At 41.6% G+C, this 20,415-nt stretch overlaps 1 protein-coding gene across 3 annotated transcripts in view; it reads left to right on the top strand.

The window, feature by feature from the left end:
- Nucleotides 1-20,415, top strand: part of AIDA (axin interactor, dorsalization associated) — a 29,772-nt gene that overhangs the window by 5,449 nt on the left and 3,908 nt on the right. Inside the window, exons 3-8 of one of the 3 annotated variants that reach the window (XM_064446317.1) lie at nt 5,281-5,334; nt 7,410-7,464; nt 12,768-12,831; nt 13,264-13,370; nt 15,061-15,072; nt 18,533-18,655. In XM_064446317.1, coding sequence (XP_064302387.1) covers nt 5,281-5,334; nt 7,410-7,464; nt 12,768-12,831; nt 13,264-13,370; nt 15,061-15,072; nt 18,533-18,655 — 415 coding nt within the window. The remainder of the gene's footprint in view (nt 1-5,280; nt 5,335-7,409; nt 7,465-12,767; nt 12,832-13,263; nt 13,371-15,060; nt 15,073-18,532; nt 18,656-20,415) is intronic. The other 2 variants (XM_064446318.1, XM_064446319.1) reach the window with 2 other exon arrangements.

Raw genomic sequence — 20,415 nt, 5'->3', positions numbered from 1 at the left:
TATTTCTCAAAGTAATATAACTTATAAAAGAGGCTGACATTTTTATTGCTTTTTGTTTTTTTGGCAGATCAGTAAGGGGCTGATGCACTGAAACTTTGATCAAATGGTGGTGCCTGTTTCATCAGCCACGTGCACAGCCAAATTCACCAACGTTTTTTTGAGAGAACATTCCCTGTCCCTCCTCTACAGTGAGGAATGCTAGTCACAACAAAAATAAGAGTCTTGCTATTGCTTTGAAAGAAGCACTTAAAACTCTGTACAGCAAAATCTTAGTCTGATGTTATGCTTCTTGCTGTTCTGGCCTTCCCTATTTCTGCAGGACCTTGGCCAGTATAATCTAGTGATCATTTATGATCCATTACTGTCGTCGCTAGTATCATTCAGTTGGTGTGCAGGAATAGAATTCAGCACACTTCTGGGTTTTCAAGCAGTTTGGTTAAATAGAAGTGTGTCTTCTCCCTCACCACCCTTCAAAAAAAATCTACATACCAAAACAGCTACTTTTGCTCAACTCAGTTCCTGCCAATGCATCCACCAACATGCTATTTCCTCCTAGTTCTGGGAAGTCTCTTTCCCTAATAGCTTGTATTTCTGAGGTTCTGTATGTCATATAAGAGCTGCCTCTTTATTTTTCTGATTGTAGAACAGTGTGTAAACTTGTGATTTTGTTATCTGATATTACCAGCCAAGGCTGTGCACAGAATTTCGTAGATCGGAGAAGGCAAAGCTATGAAGCTACTTATGATTTCCAGTTGCTTGATCTACCCTCACAATAGTCTTTGTGTAGATTTGCAGTTAGCTGTTTTCCAAAGGATCATACATACTGCTGAGAATTACTACGGGGCTGTCATTGTGTCTTTCTTAACATACTCTGTGGGAAGGATGGATTTCGGCAGTGATTCTTCTGTACCAAGGGGAAACTGCTAGCTTTACAGCTACAGGGAAAGGACAAGGTTAGGTTGAAATCCTCAGTCCCCTCTGTCTGTATAAACTTTTACCATGTTTGGGTTTATTCCATGCATCACAGGTGGTGTTACAGTGCAGATACGGCCACACCATAACTGATGGTGTGTTACTTGCTAATGTAATCATACAATCTGTTAATCTAACAACACTTGACAGATACCACCAATTTCTTTCCTAGGTGTACTGTGAGCCAGTTAGCATTTATCTTGTAATAAACGTATTGTTTATGGTAAGAATTCAGACTTTTGAATATTCATATCTTGCCATTTTGCTGTTGATCTAAAGGGTGTGTTTTGAAACACTGTATGCTAGTTCCCTTGATAGAGCAGACTAGTCTCTGGAACTTGCTGTTTATTCCTGGATTTTCAGCTTCTAGAGGGTTGTTGTCTTGTACCTACTGCTTGACATAATTCTGCAGTTACAGTCCTTAGGGACGGCTCTGTCTTGACTTGGATAATTGACAGTGCCGGAATCTTCATTAATGTTTGTGTATTTTGTTGAAGAATTTCTCTGCAGTTGAATAGTGTTAACAACAAATAACTGTCTTTAAATCTAGTCACCCTACAAAAGCTTTAAGGAGGCTGTGCAACAGTTTCTTCACCTAGAAGCTGTGTGTATGGAATATTAACAGGTACAGTTGCTGGTGGATTTACCTCGGTCTTAACATCTGCATCCTGCTTTTCTTTATTTTACCTTCATTCTCTAAATGTCTCATCTTCATTCATGATGAACCGCTGTGTTTTGCTACATGAATTGTTCCGTTAGGTTTGGCCATGGTTGTCAGCTTGCCTCCAGCTACACTTACTCTCACCCAGTTCTCTATGCAATAAATTTGACCTTTAAAGCCCTCTTCTAACCACAGTTGTTGCTTCTCGTGTAATTGTTTTTGTGTTAGGCTTTTTCAGCTGTATTAGAAAATTGTGCTTTTTTTTTTTTTTAATGCAATGGTGACTTGCTGAAATAAGAACACTGTTGAACAGTCTTAGCATGATTCATTAAACTACTGGTCTCCTAACAGCCTAGACCTCTCTTTAAAGCCAAATGCTGCTCTGGCTCTGTATTTATGCAAACATCTTCTGCATTACAGTTAGCACAGTCATTACTCACACAACTGCACTGAAGAAACCTTGACTACGAGATCAACTGACTCTTTCCCTTTCTAATCACGAGTTTACATAAAACTGAATCTTAACTGTTTTAAACTAGCAAAGTTAATTATGGCTTCAGTCTTTCTGATGAGATACAGAATGTTTTCCCTGCTGTAAAAATGAGCCTTTGCATGGGATAGTTGCAGCTGAAAATGATAGCAGTGTTTAGCTGCATTTTTAACTTTTGGGTTGGGTGTGGTCCCTTAAAAAAATAGTTATGAATAATGCCTGCTGGGAGCTTGCCATATTTCAATAGATTCCATATAAAACCTATTCTTTACTATTTTAAGATTCCCAAACTCTCTTCAGTTAATCTGTTTCTAGAGCCGTTACTGCCCTTCAGCCCCCAGGAGCCAGAGGACACACTTTTTTGTGTTGCTGTTTGTCTTGTTAGGAGGTACCTAGTTCAGGCAGTTCTAAGTATACATGGTTACAAATCTGCAGGATTGGGAACAGGGGTGTCGCTGAGCTTATCTGTGAATTGGCAAAGGAGGCAGGGTTGAGCAGTGCTTCTTGAGACCTCATTTACGGTGTGGGCTTAATGCTCTGCATGTGAGACACAGAGGAAGAGCCATGTGAAAATCTGTTTACGTGTTCTGATTCTGTGGTGAGGCACATATCCTGCGTGCTGGCACCCTGTGAACTTGTAGCCTTCTTTCTGTGGTGCAGTCAGAGGGGTTTGGATCTGACATGGAATGGGCATGCTTTTTGCTCAGCAGTCAACACCCAAACCATCAAACAGCTGGGTTTTTGCAAATGTTAGAGCTGTAGTCAAACCTCAGAGATTTCCCCTCCCTTCCCTAGGGAACCTCTGGATTCCTTTCTTTTGCTGATTACTTCACACCTTCCTCTAAGATTCTACCTTTGCAAATGTGTCTTTCCAGATGTTCTCAAATGTAAAAAGGAATTCCGTTGGTTATGCTGCAGCTGATTAGATGGATGTAGTCCATTCTTACCCTAGGGACTGAGAATGTGCTTCTGTAGTACTACTTGGTGTCCTCCTGTTCAGCCTGAAGGTACATGTAAATCCATAACACCCATGTGTGGAGTGTGGGTCTGAAAGTGTCAAAAGAAATCCAGGACTCTATGTACTCCTTTCTTTTTCAAAAATCTGTGCTTTTTCCAAGCTATGCTGGAGATCCAGCTATGGATCTCTGTTATGTAGCAGAATTTTTTTCAGGGAGGTAGAAATTTGTTGACTGAACCTAAACTACAAAATGAACCTTGAGAGAAATGGAGATGTAATATTTTTACTCTGCCGTGTTGCATGCAAGTATACGGTCATGCTGCTCTATATTAAAATCCCAAACAGCACACTGCTGTACATGCTGCATCCTAAGCAGAAAACAATGTGTGTCCTGTGGTAATATGCATCACTCTACTTTTCTTGAAGGTGCTCAAAAGAACTGAATTTCTTATAAGACCTCCATACAATGGACAGTAATATAAACTAAAAGGATGTAAAGTCTGGGCTAATGCCATGTTGTAACAGTGTGTTTAAGATGAGAGGAGATACCAGCTGGGGAGAAATGGCTTTGAAAGCTTTCATGAGCCTGTGGTGGCAGATGAAAATCAGGTTTCTGAGGCTTTTACACACTCCAGCTGTTGGCTGTGCCCCTGAGGTATTGATGTCTGATCCGCTTATAATTCAGCTCCTGAACTCTTTCAACTTTCAGTGTGGTGTAAAGTGAACTGAAACTGGAGTCATTTAGCTTTTGGACCAGCCTGTTTAAACTAGTGGTGGCCCAGGAGCTGACTGAGAAGCGCTTCTGACTTCAGGAGAGTCAAGGGAGATGACTTGGGAAGGTAGCTGTGAAAGCACACCCTGTTTTTATCTGCTGCTACAAACCTCTTGGAGCCCTAAAATATAACGTTCCTTTAAAGGGAAGTTTCTGCTTTTGACCGATACCTTCTAACTTGCCAGATGCCCATACTCTTGAAGTTCTTTGATGCTAGAGTTGTGCTCTAGGAAATCTTTTCTTCCCCTTGCGTCCAGCCTGGGGGGAGCTGTTTTTATACTGCCTGGTTTAAAAGGAGAGAATGAGTTACAGGTGCGTATTTCAACTTTTATCTTCCTTCTGAGGGGAAATCTTACTTTGAAAATAACCTGCTTTTCTTCATAGCTTCAGAGTTGCTATTTTTCTTGCCTTATAAATGTTCCACAGAGCATTTTGAATTATATGTGGCCCCTTATCTCTGCAGATAGACCAAGTTTTTCTTCACTAAAACCTTTAGTTAATGAACAAACTTGTGATGGTGAAGCAAAGTAAAATACATGGTGCAGTTCTGTCTACTTGATGTCAGTTATGGAAGTCTGAATTCCTCTTGATTATTTTTTTTTTTAAGCTGGTAGTAATAGAAACAAATGTGACTGCTGGAGCTTCTTACTTTATAAGACAAAAGCTAAGTAGCACTGTCTCTGAAGTCAGGCTGCTTGTAATGAGCTATTTTGAAGCCCTTCCCTCTCTTCTACATTTTAAAAGAGAAATTAGGTATTCATAGTTTTGCTCAGGAATATTTTAGATAACTGAAAAGTTTGAATCAAATAATCTATTTTGTGCTTTACTTGGAATTTAAATGTCTTAAAATTACAAAAAATAGAAAAATAATCTGCCTTTATACTTCCTCTACCACCAAAACCCACAAAAGCGGACTGTGTTTTTTCAGTGCTGAGATACTGGGCTTCTGTAACTTCTGAGGAGGGCTGGCTTGGTCTGCTGAGCTTGTAAGCCCGATAGAGGAACTGTAAACATGACTCTTAAAAGGGCAAATGAGAACAAACTGCTCAAGTTCTCAGAAGGTAATATACTGGTTGGTTTGGAAATTTTTTTTTAATTTTCTCCCCTATCACTTCAGAGCAGTTGACTATATGAACGATTTATGATGTGGGAGGCATTATTACAGTTTCTGCTGAGTGAATGTCCCCCACCTGTGTTGATGAGCTGTGGGAGGGGAGTTAAGTGGCAGGTGTCCGTTTCATCTATTCCACTTTCAGAAAATCTTACTTGTGTATTAAAAAAAAGCTTTTGATGCTGAATGATCTGGTACTGAGTAACAGATCTGAAATGTTCGCAAGAAAAAACAGTTGTTCATATTTACATTTTAAAAATGTGAATATGGAAGAATATGGTTTCAGGACTAAATTAAGTTTGTTTTTCCCTTTCAGAAAACCATAGCTAAAATTGCAACATGCTTGGAACTGAGAAGTGCAGCTTTACAGGTACAGCTCTTTCTCCTATGTGACTTCATACTTTCATGATAGCTAACTGTAGAGCTTTTTAAAGATAGTTTATTGTCTTCAGACATAACCAAGAGTGAACAAACCCTTCCAACACTTGGACTTTCCAGGTTGTCAACATGATGCCCCACGTGGCTGCCTTAACCTTTAAGTGCTTATATGAGCATGTATTGGGGTTTGTACAGGAATTTAACTGCAGGTCTTGTGTCTTTGTTTCTTTGCCTCACTTTGGTCCTTCAGAACCAAATAGTTTGTCTTCCTAACCTGTGTGCAAGGGTAAAAAGTGACCCTTGCACTAATGCAGACGCTTCACAAATTGTAATGGAGCATGAGGAAGAATGTGTGTGTAGAATAAAAATGACTCCATAACAGTCATGAAAACTGGCAGTGCTTGTAGGCAAGTGTGTGAAAATAATGATTTAGAAGCTACCCTTTGGGCTTTTTTCTGGTGTGAGGGTAGATATCAGGGAAGTTAATTTCTTTTTCTCTTGGTACAATCTTATCCCCAACACAAAAGGGAAGTGAGAGGAATTTCCAAAAGAGTGTGGACGGGGGAGGGATGAATCAACTGAAGCGAAGTTTGGGTTACTGGATCACGTCTTTGTTGGTAAAGAGTGGTGACAGGCAAATTATGTGTCAAGTTACTCACAGCAGCGCTCCCGAGTACTTAATGTTGCTGTACAAGGTGCAGCAGATCTGTTGTGCTGCCTTCAGTTATCTGAGAGGCTGGGATACAGTGACAATTTGGGCAGTGTGCTGGAGCTGGACTAATGAGGTGAGGGCTGACCAGTCTCAAGGCTGTGCAGCGTTTGAAAAATTATTTGGTTTGCTCTACCTGTCTCTCTATTTTGATCTAACATGGGGTGTTGGAACAGCATTGCATTTGTTCTGAGTCACTGATTTTGTGATGAGGGCAGGCATGTTCCATTGTGGGACAGCTTTGTGGGTCAGGTCACATCTCAGAGCAACAGCAGAAGATGCAGCAATGTTGTAACCTGCCGAACTGAAGAGATGATGTCTTGCCGAACAGCCTGCCTTGCTATTGGTTCCTCAGCAGTAACTCAAGGATTTTATAACCTCATGCGAGAGTACTAGAACTTCTCATCCATGTCACTTTGAGGAGTGTTTTATTTGCTGCAGTTTTGTTATTGTTCCTTAGCAGAGATTAAGGCAGTTAGTGAGTGTGGTCGCCTTCTCCCATTCTTCTAACAGTATGGGTATAGCTGCTTTACTGTCCTTCTGTAGTCTTGCAGAAGGTCCCTCTTGACACTTGAACAAAATAAAGAAGAAAAAAAAAAAGCCCTGTTAGGCCTTAAAGAAATGTTAAAAAACCCCGTAATCTTAAGAGATGCCAAGGGTGCAATGACACAATAAGTAAGACCGGATCCTCTGCCTAAAAGAGGATGTCCAGTGTCAATCCTTTGCACCACTTTTCTTCTGCTAGCTCCAACACTCATCATCTCAGAATAGACTAGTTCAGCGTGCCACACTGTCAGTGACCTACCTCAGAATAAAAAATTTAAAACTTTTCTCTTGAGTTCGTAAGTCAAATAGGCTTACAGAGAAGCAGATGTGCTACGCCAGGTGAGGAAACGGCATCATCAGAGTTGGAGAAAGGAGAGATGGGAATCCCTCTCCCATTTGCAGCGAGCTCTTAGCTGAGCATTTTGTCAAGCTCATCCTCTATACTATAATTTCTGCCGGTGTTACAATGTTGGATGTGTGTCTCGAACTGTGAGTGCTCGTGTTGGAGCATCACTTTGCAGTGCAGTCTTACCGCTGATCTTGCTTCAGAACAACTTGGCTGGGGAAGTCCCTCTGCCTTAATGTTCATGTGTGTAATGAGTATGAAAGACCAACTAGTTACTTTAAAAATATTTATCTTGCACTAGAGCTTGGAACGTGGGATAAGTTTGTTCTCAATACATGAGAAGTAATATACTTTCTGCCTCACCTGTGAACCAAACCCTGTTTGGGATTTTTTTAGGATGTAGCTTTGAAGTAACTTGGTACACTTGAACAAAGGCAGTTCTAACTCTTTCTTTCTAATGTCCTAGTCCACCCAATCACAGGACGAATTTAAGCTTGAGGATCTGAAGAAGTTGGAACCAAGTAAGTAGTCTCTTTGTATTTTAAGTGAGTGACACTTATCGTTACAGTGGGAAATATGACAGCAGCATGAATACTGCCTGACCACAATGTGATTTGACAGTAATGCTGGTTTTAGGTGGTTCTTCCAAACATCTGTAACCATGTAGACAAAAACTCATGTGCGTTAAGTAATGTAATATGGGTAACTTCAAAGTATAGTAGTCCTAATGTTTCAGATAATGTTTTAATCTTTTTTCTCAAATGAGTAATTATGTGGGTGCTGCTAATTGTTGCACAAAATAGTAATTTAAGCTATCAGTAGTATGGTAGATAACCAGCTGGAAAATCTGCCTGCAAGTTTTTTATTTGAACTGAATTTCAATGCTTTGTGGTCTTCCTCCTTGCAGCATGAAATTTATTTTTCCTTCTGAAAATATTTGACCTGTACTCATGGTAGCCAATCGCCTGTCACCTACCACCGTAACACTACCAGGCTAATGAAGTTAGGAGTCAAAGTGAGGATGTGAGTCAGTCTTTGAAGGGTTTTGTATGATGTTGTGTTTTTCCAACTGATCCTGGGTCAGTTCTTGGTATGGCAATCTAGAAATAACTTTGTCATGTAGGAATTATCTATATATCTGCTACATTTTCCTTTCCATAACACTGCTTTATTCTCAAAGCATCTTTATGATCAGAGCTTCCACATCTAAGCATTATTATCCTGAATGCTAATGCTTCTACTATTCTTGGGGAACAGGAGATGTGGAAGAGCGTCTTTCATGCTGGCAAAAGCTGATTTTATTTTCTTTCTGTCACAGTTGTATCATTAAGGGGGATGCTGGGTATAAACATGTTGGGAATGCAGGTGTTGCCACTTCATGAATAAGCTGAGCATCTCTGCACTCCCATTCTCTAAGTAACTGGCACAGGATCCTACAGGGAAGCTTGTCAAGAAGCCAGGTGTTGAACTGAGGTTCCTAATTTCTCTACCAAAACATAGAGTCTGAATGATTTTAAGCTCGTCCTTGAAAATGGAAAGCGAAGGTATGTTACAAGACTGCTAGGTCTGTGAAGACCATAACTCAGGAAAGGGTTTACCTATGTGTTGGAAGCATTTGGTCTTTCTCAATATGCATATTGCATGTCTGGCCTCTGCATCCTCTGATTTGGGATTATTTTGTATAGATACTCCTGCTCTCTGTTCACAAAGTATTTAAGATGTTGTAATTTAATGACTGTGGATTTTAGACTCCATTGTGCAAATGCCTTGTGAGTGAATGATGGAAGAGGAACCATGTTTTAATCGATCAAACGTTCTACAAATCAAAGGAAGTGACTGTTGAAGGGTTTAGTCAGAATTTACATTCTGACAACAGACGTAAAGCTTTCCTTGAAATGCGTCCTTTTCTTAAAAGCCAAAATTTCAGTTACTGTATGACAGACCTGTTGCTTATCTTGCCCTCCCTCAGAGAACTGAATTTTAGCTGTCAGAAAACTGTTAAACAGTGTGAAGCACATTCAGCCCACGCTTCATACAACAAGCAACTATATTAAAACTGAGGAAGAGTGTGTGCCGTCGGTTTTCAAAGACACTGAGTTATTTTCCTTGGAGGAGAACGGGTGCTTCTACGACAACAATTGAACATTGATGTTCTTAATGCTGCCATCTGACTTGGATTGTTCTGGCCTCTTTCTCTCTGAATTGTGCCTTTGTTTTGTGGTTTTTAAGTGTATCTTGAATAGAGTAAATCTTAATCAGGCCAACACCAGCCATTTCATAAAATACACCATGAAGGGTTTTAATTTGTGTGTTGTCAATTTTCTTTTGCGTTCCACCAGAAAAAGTTACAAAAATCTGGGTTGGCCATGCAAATAAGCAATTCCTTTGTTAGGTCAAGCCATTCTGCTAGGGTGGAACAAAAACAGCTATTCACACAATTTGGCTTGTTTTAATTACTTCTGTGCCTGAAGCTGTCAAAATGGCTGAGAAATTTGGTTTAGGTGGTGTTATAACAACGAAGGCCCTTATATTTAGCCTTTTCTTTTTTTCCTTGTGTCGTCAAGTTCTAACTTTTCCTATTTAAGCTTGCATTTCACGCTGCTTGGAAAGTGAAGCAGTTGGCTAGTTTTGTTTATAGGATTTGTCACTGAATCTTTTGTGCTAGAATAATACTACGGGAGGGTCCGTACATACAAATAGTTCTTTTGAGATTACACTGTGTGAAATCATTGCTAATACACTGGATGTCACAAATCCTTTTCTTGTGGAAGCTTATACCAGTGTTATAACAACACATTACAAATGGATAGGCTGGGACAGCCCGTGTGCCTGTGTCTGTGTGTCATAATTCTAGCCACTAAGCAACTAGTTTCAAACTTGGTATATATGTATTGTGATGAGAAGTAGATGCTGGATTGTACTGGGGAGCCTGAAACCTGAATAATTTTGCATTGTCCGTTTAAAAAAAAAAAAATCACTATCTGTATCGTAGGCTGTCACTAAAAATCCAAATGGACAGTAGTCTTCAAGTTAGTGCGTACTGGTCTTGCTGCTCATCTTGATACTTTCTTTTGAAATCTTTCAAGAGGGAGCCAGCTGCTGGTAAAATCAGTGTGATTTTGTCCAATTTCACAAAAGAAAAGGCAGCTTCTGCACGAGAGCCTGCAGAACAGTATTTTAAAAATATTTCTGTTGGAAAAGCAACATAAATGCAGACCATGACACTGGGATCTGCCCACTAGTTACACACATGGAGAACTCTCTCTGAATTGTGTTCTCAGCAGCAGCATTACGGAGGGGGAAATGCTCTTTCTCCCAGGGGTGATGTGTATTTTTTTTGAAACAAAACAAAAACCAAAACAGTGCAAACCAACCTCTTAAAGCTTGGGTGTCTCATGCAGTACTGCAAGGGAGATTCCTGTTCATTATAACATATTGGGTTTTTTTTCCTGTGATCTGGTTATTTTTTGTTTAAATCAACTGAAACTCGCACTTGTGATAGCTGTAAAGAGGATTTTCCTTTTCCTCAAAGGATGATTGTTACATTGCTAGCTTATTGGCTTGCCTTTTCATAGTAACTTTGAATAAGTATTTCAACAGGCTGAGCGCTGTAGTCCACTTTTTACCCTGATGATGTTTAAAGGAGCACTTTAGTAAATCGCTGTATTACAACTTTGCAAAATTATTTGCTGTTGGTGATGAGACAGAGCTGAAGGCCCTTTAAAAAAATTGATCCACAGATTTCTGCGGCAAAAGGCAAGAGGTTCTAGATGGTGTTCCAAGAAGTGTTCGGGCTCAAAGTTCAGCACTGCCTTTGTTACCAACACCTCCGGGGTGGCTGAAGGCAGCGTACTCCCGCAGGCAGTTCCCGAACCAAGGCCCGTGTGCGTGGCTGCAGCTCTGTGGCAGGAGGGTGTACGCTCAGCTCTGCTTCCAGGCAGCATCAAGATTTTTGGCGCTGGAAAGCCGTTTGCCTTTTTCCTGTGCTCCTATGGGTGGAGTGTTTTATGCCCTCTAGTGATGACTGACATGAATTACTAGAAAGAGTTTTTCGGGGGTGTTCATTTACGTAGTGAAAGAAACCGGTTACTGGGAAGAGAGAGGATACTAGTGCTTGCCAACCTTTGGAAGGTGGGAGTAATTTCTACTGCTTCTGTGTAACGTGCCTATGATCTGTAAGACATCTCACTTTACTGAGATTTTTCTGCCTGGGGCAGTTTCACTTTCTGTCTCCAGTATGATATAGCCCTCCAAGAGCCGGGGAATTCTGAGTGGTAAAAATCCCCTTCTTTTCCTGAACCTCAGCTGTGCTGGAAGGTGACTGCTACTAATCAGCTGCTTCTCTGTTGGGAAATGACTGTGATTCTTTTCCACCATGCTGAGGTCTGCATTACTGATCCCTTGGAGAAGTTTTTGGAGAGGGGAGAGAGAGACTTGGCATCAGTTTTGCCTGTCATATCTCTGACTGAAGGCAACTTAAAGCTTTCTATGTGTTTATGTATTGTGTCTAGCTGGAATCAGGCAGGACCTAACCTCTCAGGTGGTGGTGCAGAAATTGGGGCGGGGGGGGAATCAGAACGAGCAAAGACTGGAAAGACTCCGAGTTCTGTATAGTTCCCTGAGGGATTCTTTGTTCATTGTAGCATTCAGATGGTGTCTGGTAAGTTAATGATGGAGCCCACGCTGAGTGATGCGAATATGAAGACAGACAGGGAAAACTCTCCTACACTGGCTGAATTGCAGTGTGCAGAGGCAGAGGGGCCTGGCAGTGGTTCCTTAAACATAACTGGTATTTAAGTACCTCTGGGTACTTGTGTAATCTTAACGCTATTTAAAAACAGTTTCGTTCTCTTTCAGTAGTCCTAAGGGGGAGATTTCTGAAATGTGCTCTGAGAGGGCTTATTGCAAAGTGAGACTTGGTGCAAGACTCAGTTTTTCTACCTCCTTTCCTCGTACCCAGTCTGGGATACTCATTATCTGGTAGGAGAGTGCCTCTCCCTGCAGGTGTTCTCTTGTAAATTTTTAGGCCCTTTAGCCGTCATGAAATGCTTATTTCTTTCACATGCTTTTGGAAGTTTTGCTTTTACTAATAAATGCTTTTGAAAATAACAGCTAAAGCTGTGATTACTAAAACTTGAATAAGTTTCCGATACAAATGGCAATGCCATTCTTCACCTGAAGAGTTTAGTCGGTGTCTCTGGGGGCTTGATGCTCAGATGTTGCACCTTATCTCTTCTGGATTTTACCAATCTGCCCTGACTTCTGAGGGCAGAAAAAATAAGAAAAAAACAACCAAACAAAAAGGCTCTTCCCCCCCCCCCCCCCCCCCCAAAGAACCCAGAACACATGCATGAAGAAGTAGGAATTCTCAACCAAGCTATGTCTTACGAGTATGTTTGGACTCCAACGGTCTGAATGTGGAGCCTACCTATGTGCTTAAGTGTGTCAGTTCTGGAGACTTCAGACTGTTTGGAGCTGTTGCCAGTAACAGCACCACCCTCCTTTCAACAGCCACCAAAGACTGCTACCATTACCCCAGGGGTGTGTAGCTGTTTGGTTATTGCCATGTTTATCTTCCCTGCCTGTGTAAATGTGGTGGTGATTATGTCCTGGAATTGCAGTTAGCCTGCCTGTATCTAGTCATACAGCTCTGATCAGGACTGTACTGGTGTTTGAAATATGAGAGCAATTTTTTTTTCCATAATCTGATCTTTTTAATATTACTTGTGCATGTGAAGCTGTTGTGAGAATGGATGTAGCTGTGCAACGTAGTGGAATTAATGGTTGTTTATGGATATGGATTCTTTTTCCTTCCTGCCTGCAGTCTTAAAGAATATCCTCACTTACAATAAGGAGTTTCCCTTTGATGTTCAGCCTGTCCCACTCAGGTAAGCAAGAACTGGCTCACTTCATGTGCAGGCATGTATCCGAAAGGGAGCGTAGCCTGGGTCCTGGTGTACCTCTGGGACACTAGAATTTCTAGAGCTATCTACTTGCTGCATTGCTTTGGATAAACTGGTTAATAAAACCCTTTTGAAATCTGATTTTCTAGGTCCCACTAAAAATCAAGCCCATGCTTTTGGTAGTTGATAGGCCCCTATATGTCTGTGTATTGTCTCTTGGTTTTAGACTCTGTGCTTTCTGTGGGCTGAGCTCCTGCAACCTCTGTCAGGGTCTGTAGATACACTTAGCAGCTAATCAGAAGCATGAAATGACATTAAAGCATGTTGTCCCTGCTCTATGCTCAGGTGCAGACTTGTGAGTTGAAAGCCAGATGATGAATGATCTTTGGTCTCATTCTTCTTTTTCATATTTTACAGGAAGATTTTAGCACCTGGAGAAGAGGAACACTTGGAGTTTGAGGAGGATGATGAGGAAGGAGGAGCTGGAGCAGGGTCTCCAGACTCTTTTCCTGCTAGAGTTCCAGGTAGGGGCACTAGCCTTGCCATGCCAGCCTATGTAGCATGCGTAAGTTCTGTCTTTGAGAAGCCCCTTTCTCCACCTGTGATTTGAAAAGTTTGGGTGAGGAGCAACAGGCTAATGTAAACCCTAACGCTGTATTGGAGAACCACAAAGGTGGCCAGTGGATTTTTTTTTTCCTCAGCAAACAATATCAGTTATGTGGATAACCTGTCAGGGTGGTACCATCTACCTCAAATAATTAGCCTTTATTCCTTGTTCAAACTCAGTATTTTCATTCCATGCACTTTCTTAACTGTACTACATGAAGTGTTTCAAACACAGATGTAAATTGTGGCAAAGTTTATCCTGCTAGAGATGTGATAAGTTGTTGCTGGTTATTTTTGTGTTGCATCCTCTGGTGAGACAGTGGCGTAGCCTAAACCCGAGCTCTGACAGGATAAAAAGAGGGTAACTCTGGTTTCGATAGCTTAGGTCCTTGTCCATGTGAAAGCACTTGTAGAACTGGATATACCTACGGATTCTGAAGAAGGTCTTCCTGTAACTTCAGCTTTTGATAATTTACCAGGTAAAGGAGTAGGATGTTCCAACAGAAGTTCTTTTGGTTCCTTTTGGTCTAGTTTCTTTGCAGAAGAAAGAAGTTTCTAGTTTCAGAGCAAGTTGGCAAACTTCGTATTTCAGGAAGGAGATAACAAGTAGGGAAACTAGTACTGGAATTATGGCCAAAAGGTCTTGGGTGTTGCATTACTTACGCCTGGAGAAAACATGTCTCTGTCCTTAGATTTGAGCCAATGCATGTTACTGAATACGATGTGTGCAGGCTATGCTGATGTAGGTATGCACAGTCTACAGTTTATGCTAAGCTCACAAATAGGCTGTAATATGTTGTGATATTTTATTGCTGATATTTCCTATCTTGATTCTTGTTATTCACCATGATAAATCAGTTTATGAAGAAGTATTGTCTGTCCAAAGTACAGCAGAGAGATCTTGAGTAGCTCTTGGTATGGTGGTGAGTCAGTAGGCTGAGACCATTACCATAGTGCCAGCAGTTAGAACTGAATGAATACAGTGGACAGAAAAGCTGTATATGTGCTTAAGAACCGAAGTTGATGATAGACAGGTTGAATTTACAGTTAAATCACTTTCGAAGAAGTAGGGTAGCCAAATCTGAAAGCGGAGTGAGTTGGGGCATATACTTTCTTACAGAATTATTCCTCACTGAACCCATGGTTTTAAGAGGAGGTGAGAACAACTCCTCAACTTACTGATATTTTACATTGTCATCTACCTAATAAACTGCATATCTGACTTTTTGCTGAATTGTTTTGCATTATGGGAAACTTCCCCATAGCTGCAATAATCTAAATCCCTAAGGTGGTTTTTGTTCCACTTGAATTTGGATCTTGTTTCCCCATTGAATGTAAGTTAGTGTGATGCTTCTTACCTGATTGGAGCTTGGTCTGTTGCTCTTTCTCTGGGTGATGAGGCTTAAACAAAAGCAGTTTGCAGCCTTCTGAGGTGAGCCTTATAAATAAAGTGGACCTTCTGTATTGAATTGTTAGAACTGTGTTGCACTCCTTGCTTCTATATGCCTTTAATCCATAGTGCATAACTGTATTGTCTAACTGACCGTGGTCTTGTCTTCTACATGCATGGCTTCACCGTTATCACATTGCACCATTCATCTAACCCAGGAGCCAACGAAGGTATGATAACCTTTTAGTATATACAGTTATTTCTTTGATCATGTTCATGTAGCCCTGATGTTCTTCATTCAGCTCTTAGTTTCGACCCTCAAAATACAATCCTTGGTAACAGTCATAGTACTAGGTGTCTACGTATTGATCTTCATTTGCCTTCAGGACCAGAAAAAGGGAAGGTCTTATTTGGTGACACACCTTATGTAACTCTCTAGACGTCCTACTGTGCTAATAAAGACATTCTGACTTGCAGTGCAGCCAAAAGGTAGGTGTAGCTAGATTTTCTGTAGTGGAATACATATTTGATGGGAAATCTTCGCATCACATGCTTACTGCTTATCATCAGTAGTACAGCAAGCAGCAAAAGCAAAAAGCAGCCACTAATGAGTACTAGACTTTATTATACAGTAAGGCAAGCAAGCCCCATGGCAAGCACAGAAACCAGCCGATTAATAGCTAAACAGAAATAATGGCTATAAATTCAATCTAGTGCATTCCAGACAGCTCTGTCGTTATCTTAAACCCTTTGAGCCCCATGTTCGGTGCCAAAAAGGACTGTTGTGATTTAGCTCCAGTCAGCAACTAAGCACCACACAGCTGCTCACTCACTCCCCCACCAGTGGGATGGGGGAGACAATCAGAACAGCAAAAGTGAGAAAACTCATGGGTTGAGATAGAGGCAGTTTAACAGGTAAAGCAAAAGCTGGCAACACAAGCAAAGCAAAACAAGGAATTAATTCACTCCTTCCCACTGGCAGGAAAGCAGGGCTCCATCAAGCATAATGGTTACTTGGGAAGACAAATGCCATCACTTCAAACGTCCCCCCACTTCTTCCTTCTTCCCCCAGCTTTATATACTGAGCATGACATCATATAGTATGGAATATCCCTTGGGCCAGTTTGGGTCAGCTGTCCCGGCTGTGTCCCCTCCCGGCTTCTTGTGCACCTGGCAGAGCATGGAAAGCTGAAAAAGTCCTTGACTAGTGTAAGCACTGCTTAGCAACAGCTAAAACATCTCCACATTACCAACACTGGTTTTAGCACAGCTCCAAACTATAGCCCCATACTAGCTACTACGAAGAAAATTAACTCTACCCCAGCTGAAACCAGGACACTACACAAAGCGTACTTAGGGAGTTAGGCTTCTGTGCTGTATGGAGCTGAACTGACCAATGGCTTGCTGCCTCTAACAGCAAAGGTTTCCTGCCTTTCTCCTGGTTACATACTTGATTCCAGTGCTGTGCTGGCAATGGATTCTTCTGTGAACCCTTTATCTGAATCAGGGTTTGGGAACAGAGAGACTGAACAGCAGTGAGCTTTTGGGTTGGCTCACCTTTGTCTATCTGAAATGCACTTGTAGGAGGACACTTACTTCATTTGTAGATGCTGCCTTCCAGCCCTGGCAATGATGCCCTGTGGTTGTGTCTGAAGTGGCTGGCAGTTTGCTCATGAAAAGCCTCAGCGTGAGCTTGCTGAAGGCTCATGGGCCCAAGCTGTGGCAGCAGACTGGCAGTGCGATGCCCAGCCCCAGTGAAGTTATACCATAGAACGGTTACTGTCAGCTAATGGCTTCTACATGAAAGGACTACAGAGGCTTCAGTGAAAGACCTGCTGGGTGGTTGTGGTCTGCATGAGACAGGTTACAGTCAGCTGCTTTAGTCCATCCGTGGCTTGGCTGTTCCTCCTGCTGAGGCAAAAATGAAACTCTGTTCCTTGGAGACAATCTGTCGTACTGTTCTCTTACCTGCTGGAAGTGAGCTTGACTCTTCTGTTTGCAGTTTCACACATCCTGGAAAGCATTTTTCAAGAACAGAACAATTTTTCTTAAGCCACTCTTTTTATAATAAATGCCAGCCTGATGCATCTTTCAGGTGATTTTTGTGTCAAGTATCCCATCACTTAGCCCCCTTGAGCAATGGATAGGAAAACTGAAATTACAGTTGTTCTTGGCTCTTGGGGTGCATGCTGCTTTAGGAGACAACTGAAAGATGGCAGAGGAAAGTTATGTGCTAAAGAGAAGACGGGCTCAGTACCTTCATTTACATTGAGATAAGAACTCTGTCTTTGAACACCTGTTCAAGAGAGACAGCAAGATTAACTAGAGTGTGTGTGCCTCTTTGCAGAAATGGGTGCTCTCCCAGAAGTTGGTCTTTTAACATTTCTCATCCTGTGGTCCTATTATTTCAGAACAGTGGGTTGAATTCTGTCCATGATATGTTGTGAAATGCCCACAGATGAGGTACCTTGGAGGTCATGAGTCTGCTAGCAGCCAAGGCAGGAACTACAGAAATGTACTGCGTCATAGATGTGAACTCAAGCCTTGTTGATGATCCTGAAAGAGGGACTACTCATGAAGTCTTGCTGAAGCTGCGTCTCTCTAGTTCTAAGAGAATACATGGTCACTTCTTGCACAGCCAGTCTCTCTAATAGGACAAAAAAACCTTAGTTCTCCAGCTCTTAAAGCAGATCAAGAGGAAAAAAGTATGAAGGAAAACCCATATTGGACTTGCCAAAGGAAACTGTTACTCTGTTTAGATCTCAAGCCTTGGGAGAATTTTTTTTTTAATTAGAAAACCAACTTTAAATCAAACTTGCGCATGAGTCTAAGCCTTGGTGCTTATTCATCTAATACTTGAAGCCTGCCAGTTTTTGCAAAAATCAGCATGAAGAAACCTACACCATTGCTGATGACAGAATCGCATGGCTTTCAGTGAGTTTGAACAGTTGGATTTCTTGCCCGCTGCACTGTCTTCCTCAGCGCTGTGAGGATTCACCATCATTGAACACAAAGTTTTGATGCTAAATGTTCCTGATGAGAACTGGGAATTCTCTTGATGCAGAGCTGGGAACTCCTTCCTTAAGGCAGAAGGGAACTTGGGGGATGCAAGCACTTTAATTTTGTGTTTTTTAATCTCCTTCCTTTAAGTAGAGGCCAGTAGAACTTAGATAATTAAGAATCTCTCTTCTGGTTCCCTTATATCAAGTGTGATTTGCAACATGCCATTTTCCTCCTTATTTTCCCCATCTAAATGTTCAACGTGAAGCCAAGTCATGCTCAGTGGGGTGGGACTCCTGATTAACTGTCTGAACTTCCTGTAACTGCCGATTGAATCCAGCCTCCCAAATTTAATCCTTAAAAATGATATCAATTCAGTTCCATGCATGAGAGCAGGAAAGAACACGTTAAACAGGCTCCTCTCTGTTCTTATGACATTAGGTTTTTTTATGAATTCATTTGACTTGAGGCAGTTTTAGGGTTTTTTGGTGTGGGCTTTGAAATCTGTCAAATGATGTTGTGTGTCTGTGCACACAGACTTTCCCACAGTGCTGTGTGCTACTGGGATATGCATCCCTGGGCTTTGAAACCCCCACAGAGAACAGCATCTTCCATGAGAGATGATAGGATAAGCAGGGCCTCTGCTGTAAGATGACACAAAGGGTTAATAATATGCTTTACTCTTTCCAGGTACTTTATTACCCAGGTTGCCATCTGAACCCGGGATGACATTACTCACCATCAACATAGAGAAAATTGGTCTGAAAGATGCTGGGCAGTGCATTGATCCTTACATCACAGTCAGTGTAAAGGGTAATGATTTCTGTTCCTGGCCTCTCATTTTCTAGTCTGGAGACAGTGTGTTTTCTGAAAGCTGTATTGGGTTTTTTTTTTTTCAACATGCTGGGAAAAATGTGTGTTGGTACTTGCATTTTCTATTGCGGACTTAAGGCTTCTGCTTTAATCAAGGGTAGAAAAATTCTGTATTTGAGAGATACTGGGAGGTGAGTTGCTGCGGGACACATGCTTTTCTGTGTGCTCTGGGTGCCTTCCCCATGCAGGGACCTGAGTGTTGGTGACTTGGCAGACCAGACTCCTCTATTGCAGCTTCTTCAGTTGCCTCTTAAGTACAGATCTGTCTGGACTGCTTGTATTGCCCAACACATAGTGGTCTCTGGCCTTTCTGGCAATGGTGAACCACAGCCCGCTGGCTCCATTCTTTCCCTGTCATTAAACTAATTTTTTAGTAAAACAAAGATCATCTTACTGAAGCTTAGAGGAATGGGTATGAAGCTGGGAGGCAAAGCTTGCAAGTGAAATAAGATATAAATTATGTTTTAGCCTTGGCAGTGAAATTTTCTAGCCAAAGCCTGTGGGCTAACAGCCCCGGCTGCAATGAGAGGCTCCGTGAATCTGAATAATCCTGTCAATCCAGGACAGGCAACATTAGGATTCCTCACTGTTCCAGATGACAACATGGCTGATGGCTTTTGCTTGAGACTGAGATTTTTGGTATTCAGACTCCTCCTAGTGGGAGCATCTGCCTCTTCCTCATTTTGCATTTCTTAGCAGGAAGCCCCTGTAGTCAGTATTGCTTACCCTTAACCTGCCCTGCTTGACTTCTGCTTATCTTTGCAATCTTTTGAGGTATATGGTATTTTTTTGTTTATAATATACAAATGTGTAGCTGAGACAACAGCCTTCTGCTGTGAAAGTGACCTTGTATGTGTCGTCTTGGATACCAAATGTAGAGATAGAACACTTGTTAGATGTGTGATCAGCGCTTCCTCCACCAGATGAGTTCTTTGGCAGAAGTAAGGGTCACAGTATTGAATGTCACTTGAATCCCAATGATGTTCTCAAATGGTACCTGCCAAAACAGATAGATAGAAGGGTGTATCTAATCCCGCTTCCTGGGATGATTTTTCTACAGGGAAACCTTCGACTTCTGTCTAGACCTTTGAGGAATTCACCTGGTTGGGGTGGAAGCTGGAGCACGACTCTTGCCCTCCCTGGCTGATACAACTGCCTTTTTGTGTTTTCAATTTTGGAAATGTGCAGTATTTCTTTGTTTATGGTGTTGTCTTAGGTTTGCAGCATTACTTTTAGATTGTGTAACTATTCTTCGGGCTTCATTTCTCTAGTCACTTGTGGATCTTCCTTTCTCTCTGGTATGCCAAAAAGCTGAGGGACAGGTGACTTCAGTGGTGGGGCTAGCTGGATGGATGTGGGTTCAACCAAATTTAGTTCATGCTGAGTTCCTCTTGGCCAATGGGAGAATAGCAGCCCTAATGGGCTTCTAATATTGCATTCGAGAGCTTAGCAGAATTTGTAAAGCAAACGTTTGTTGTTCCTTGCCACTGAAGCGTCTGTCTGTCTTAACTTTTTACATATTGTTAAAACTGTTGCTCACCTTCACACCTAGCTCTCATTTCCTTTCTGGAGCTAAGGGAGACTGCATAGTGCTAGGCTTGCTTTCCCAACAAGTGTTTCTGTTAACATGCAGTGCTCTATTTGCAAGCTCCTATAAATGGTGGCTGCCAAGGAATGGTGTCGAAAATAGGATCAGGAAG

The sequence above is a fragment of the Phalacrocorax carbo genome, chromosome 3 (genome assembly GCF_963921805.1).
Source record: "Phalacrocorax carbo chromosome 3, bPhaCar2.1, whole genome shotgun sequence".
NCBI classification, from domain to species: Eukaryota; Metazoa; Chordata; class Aves; order Suliformes; family Phalacrocoracidae; genus Phalacrocorax; species Phalacrocorax carbo.
The sequence above is the reverse complement of the archived record's forward strand: the minus strand, read 5'-3'. Positions and strand labels throughout refer to the sequence as shown.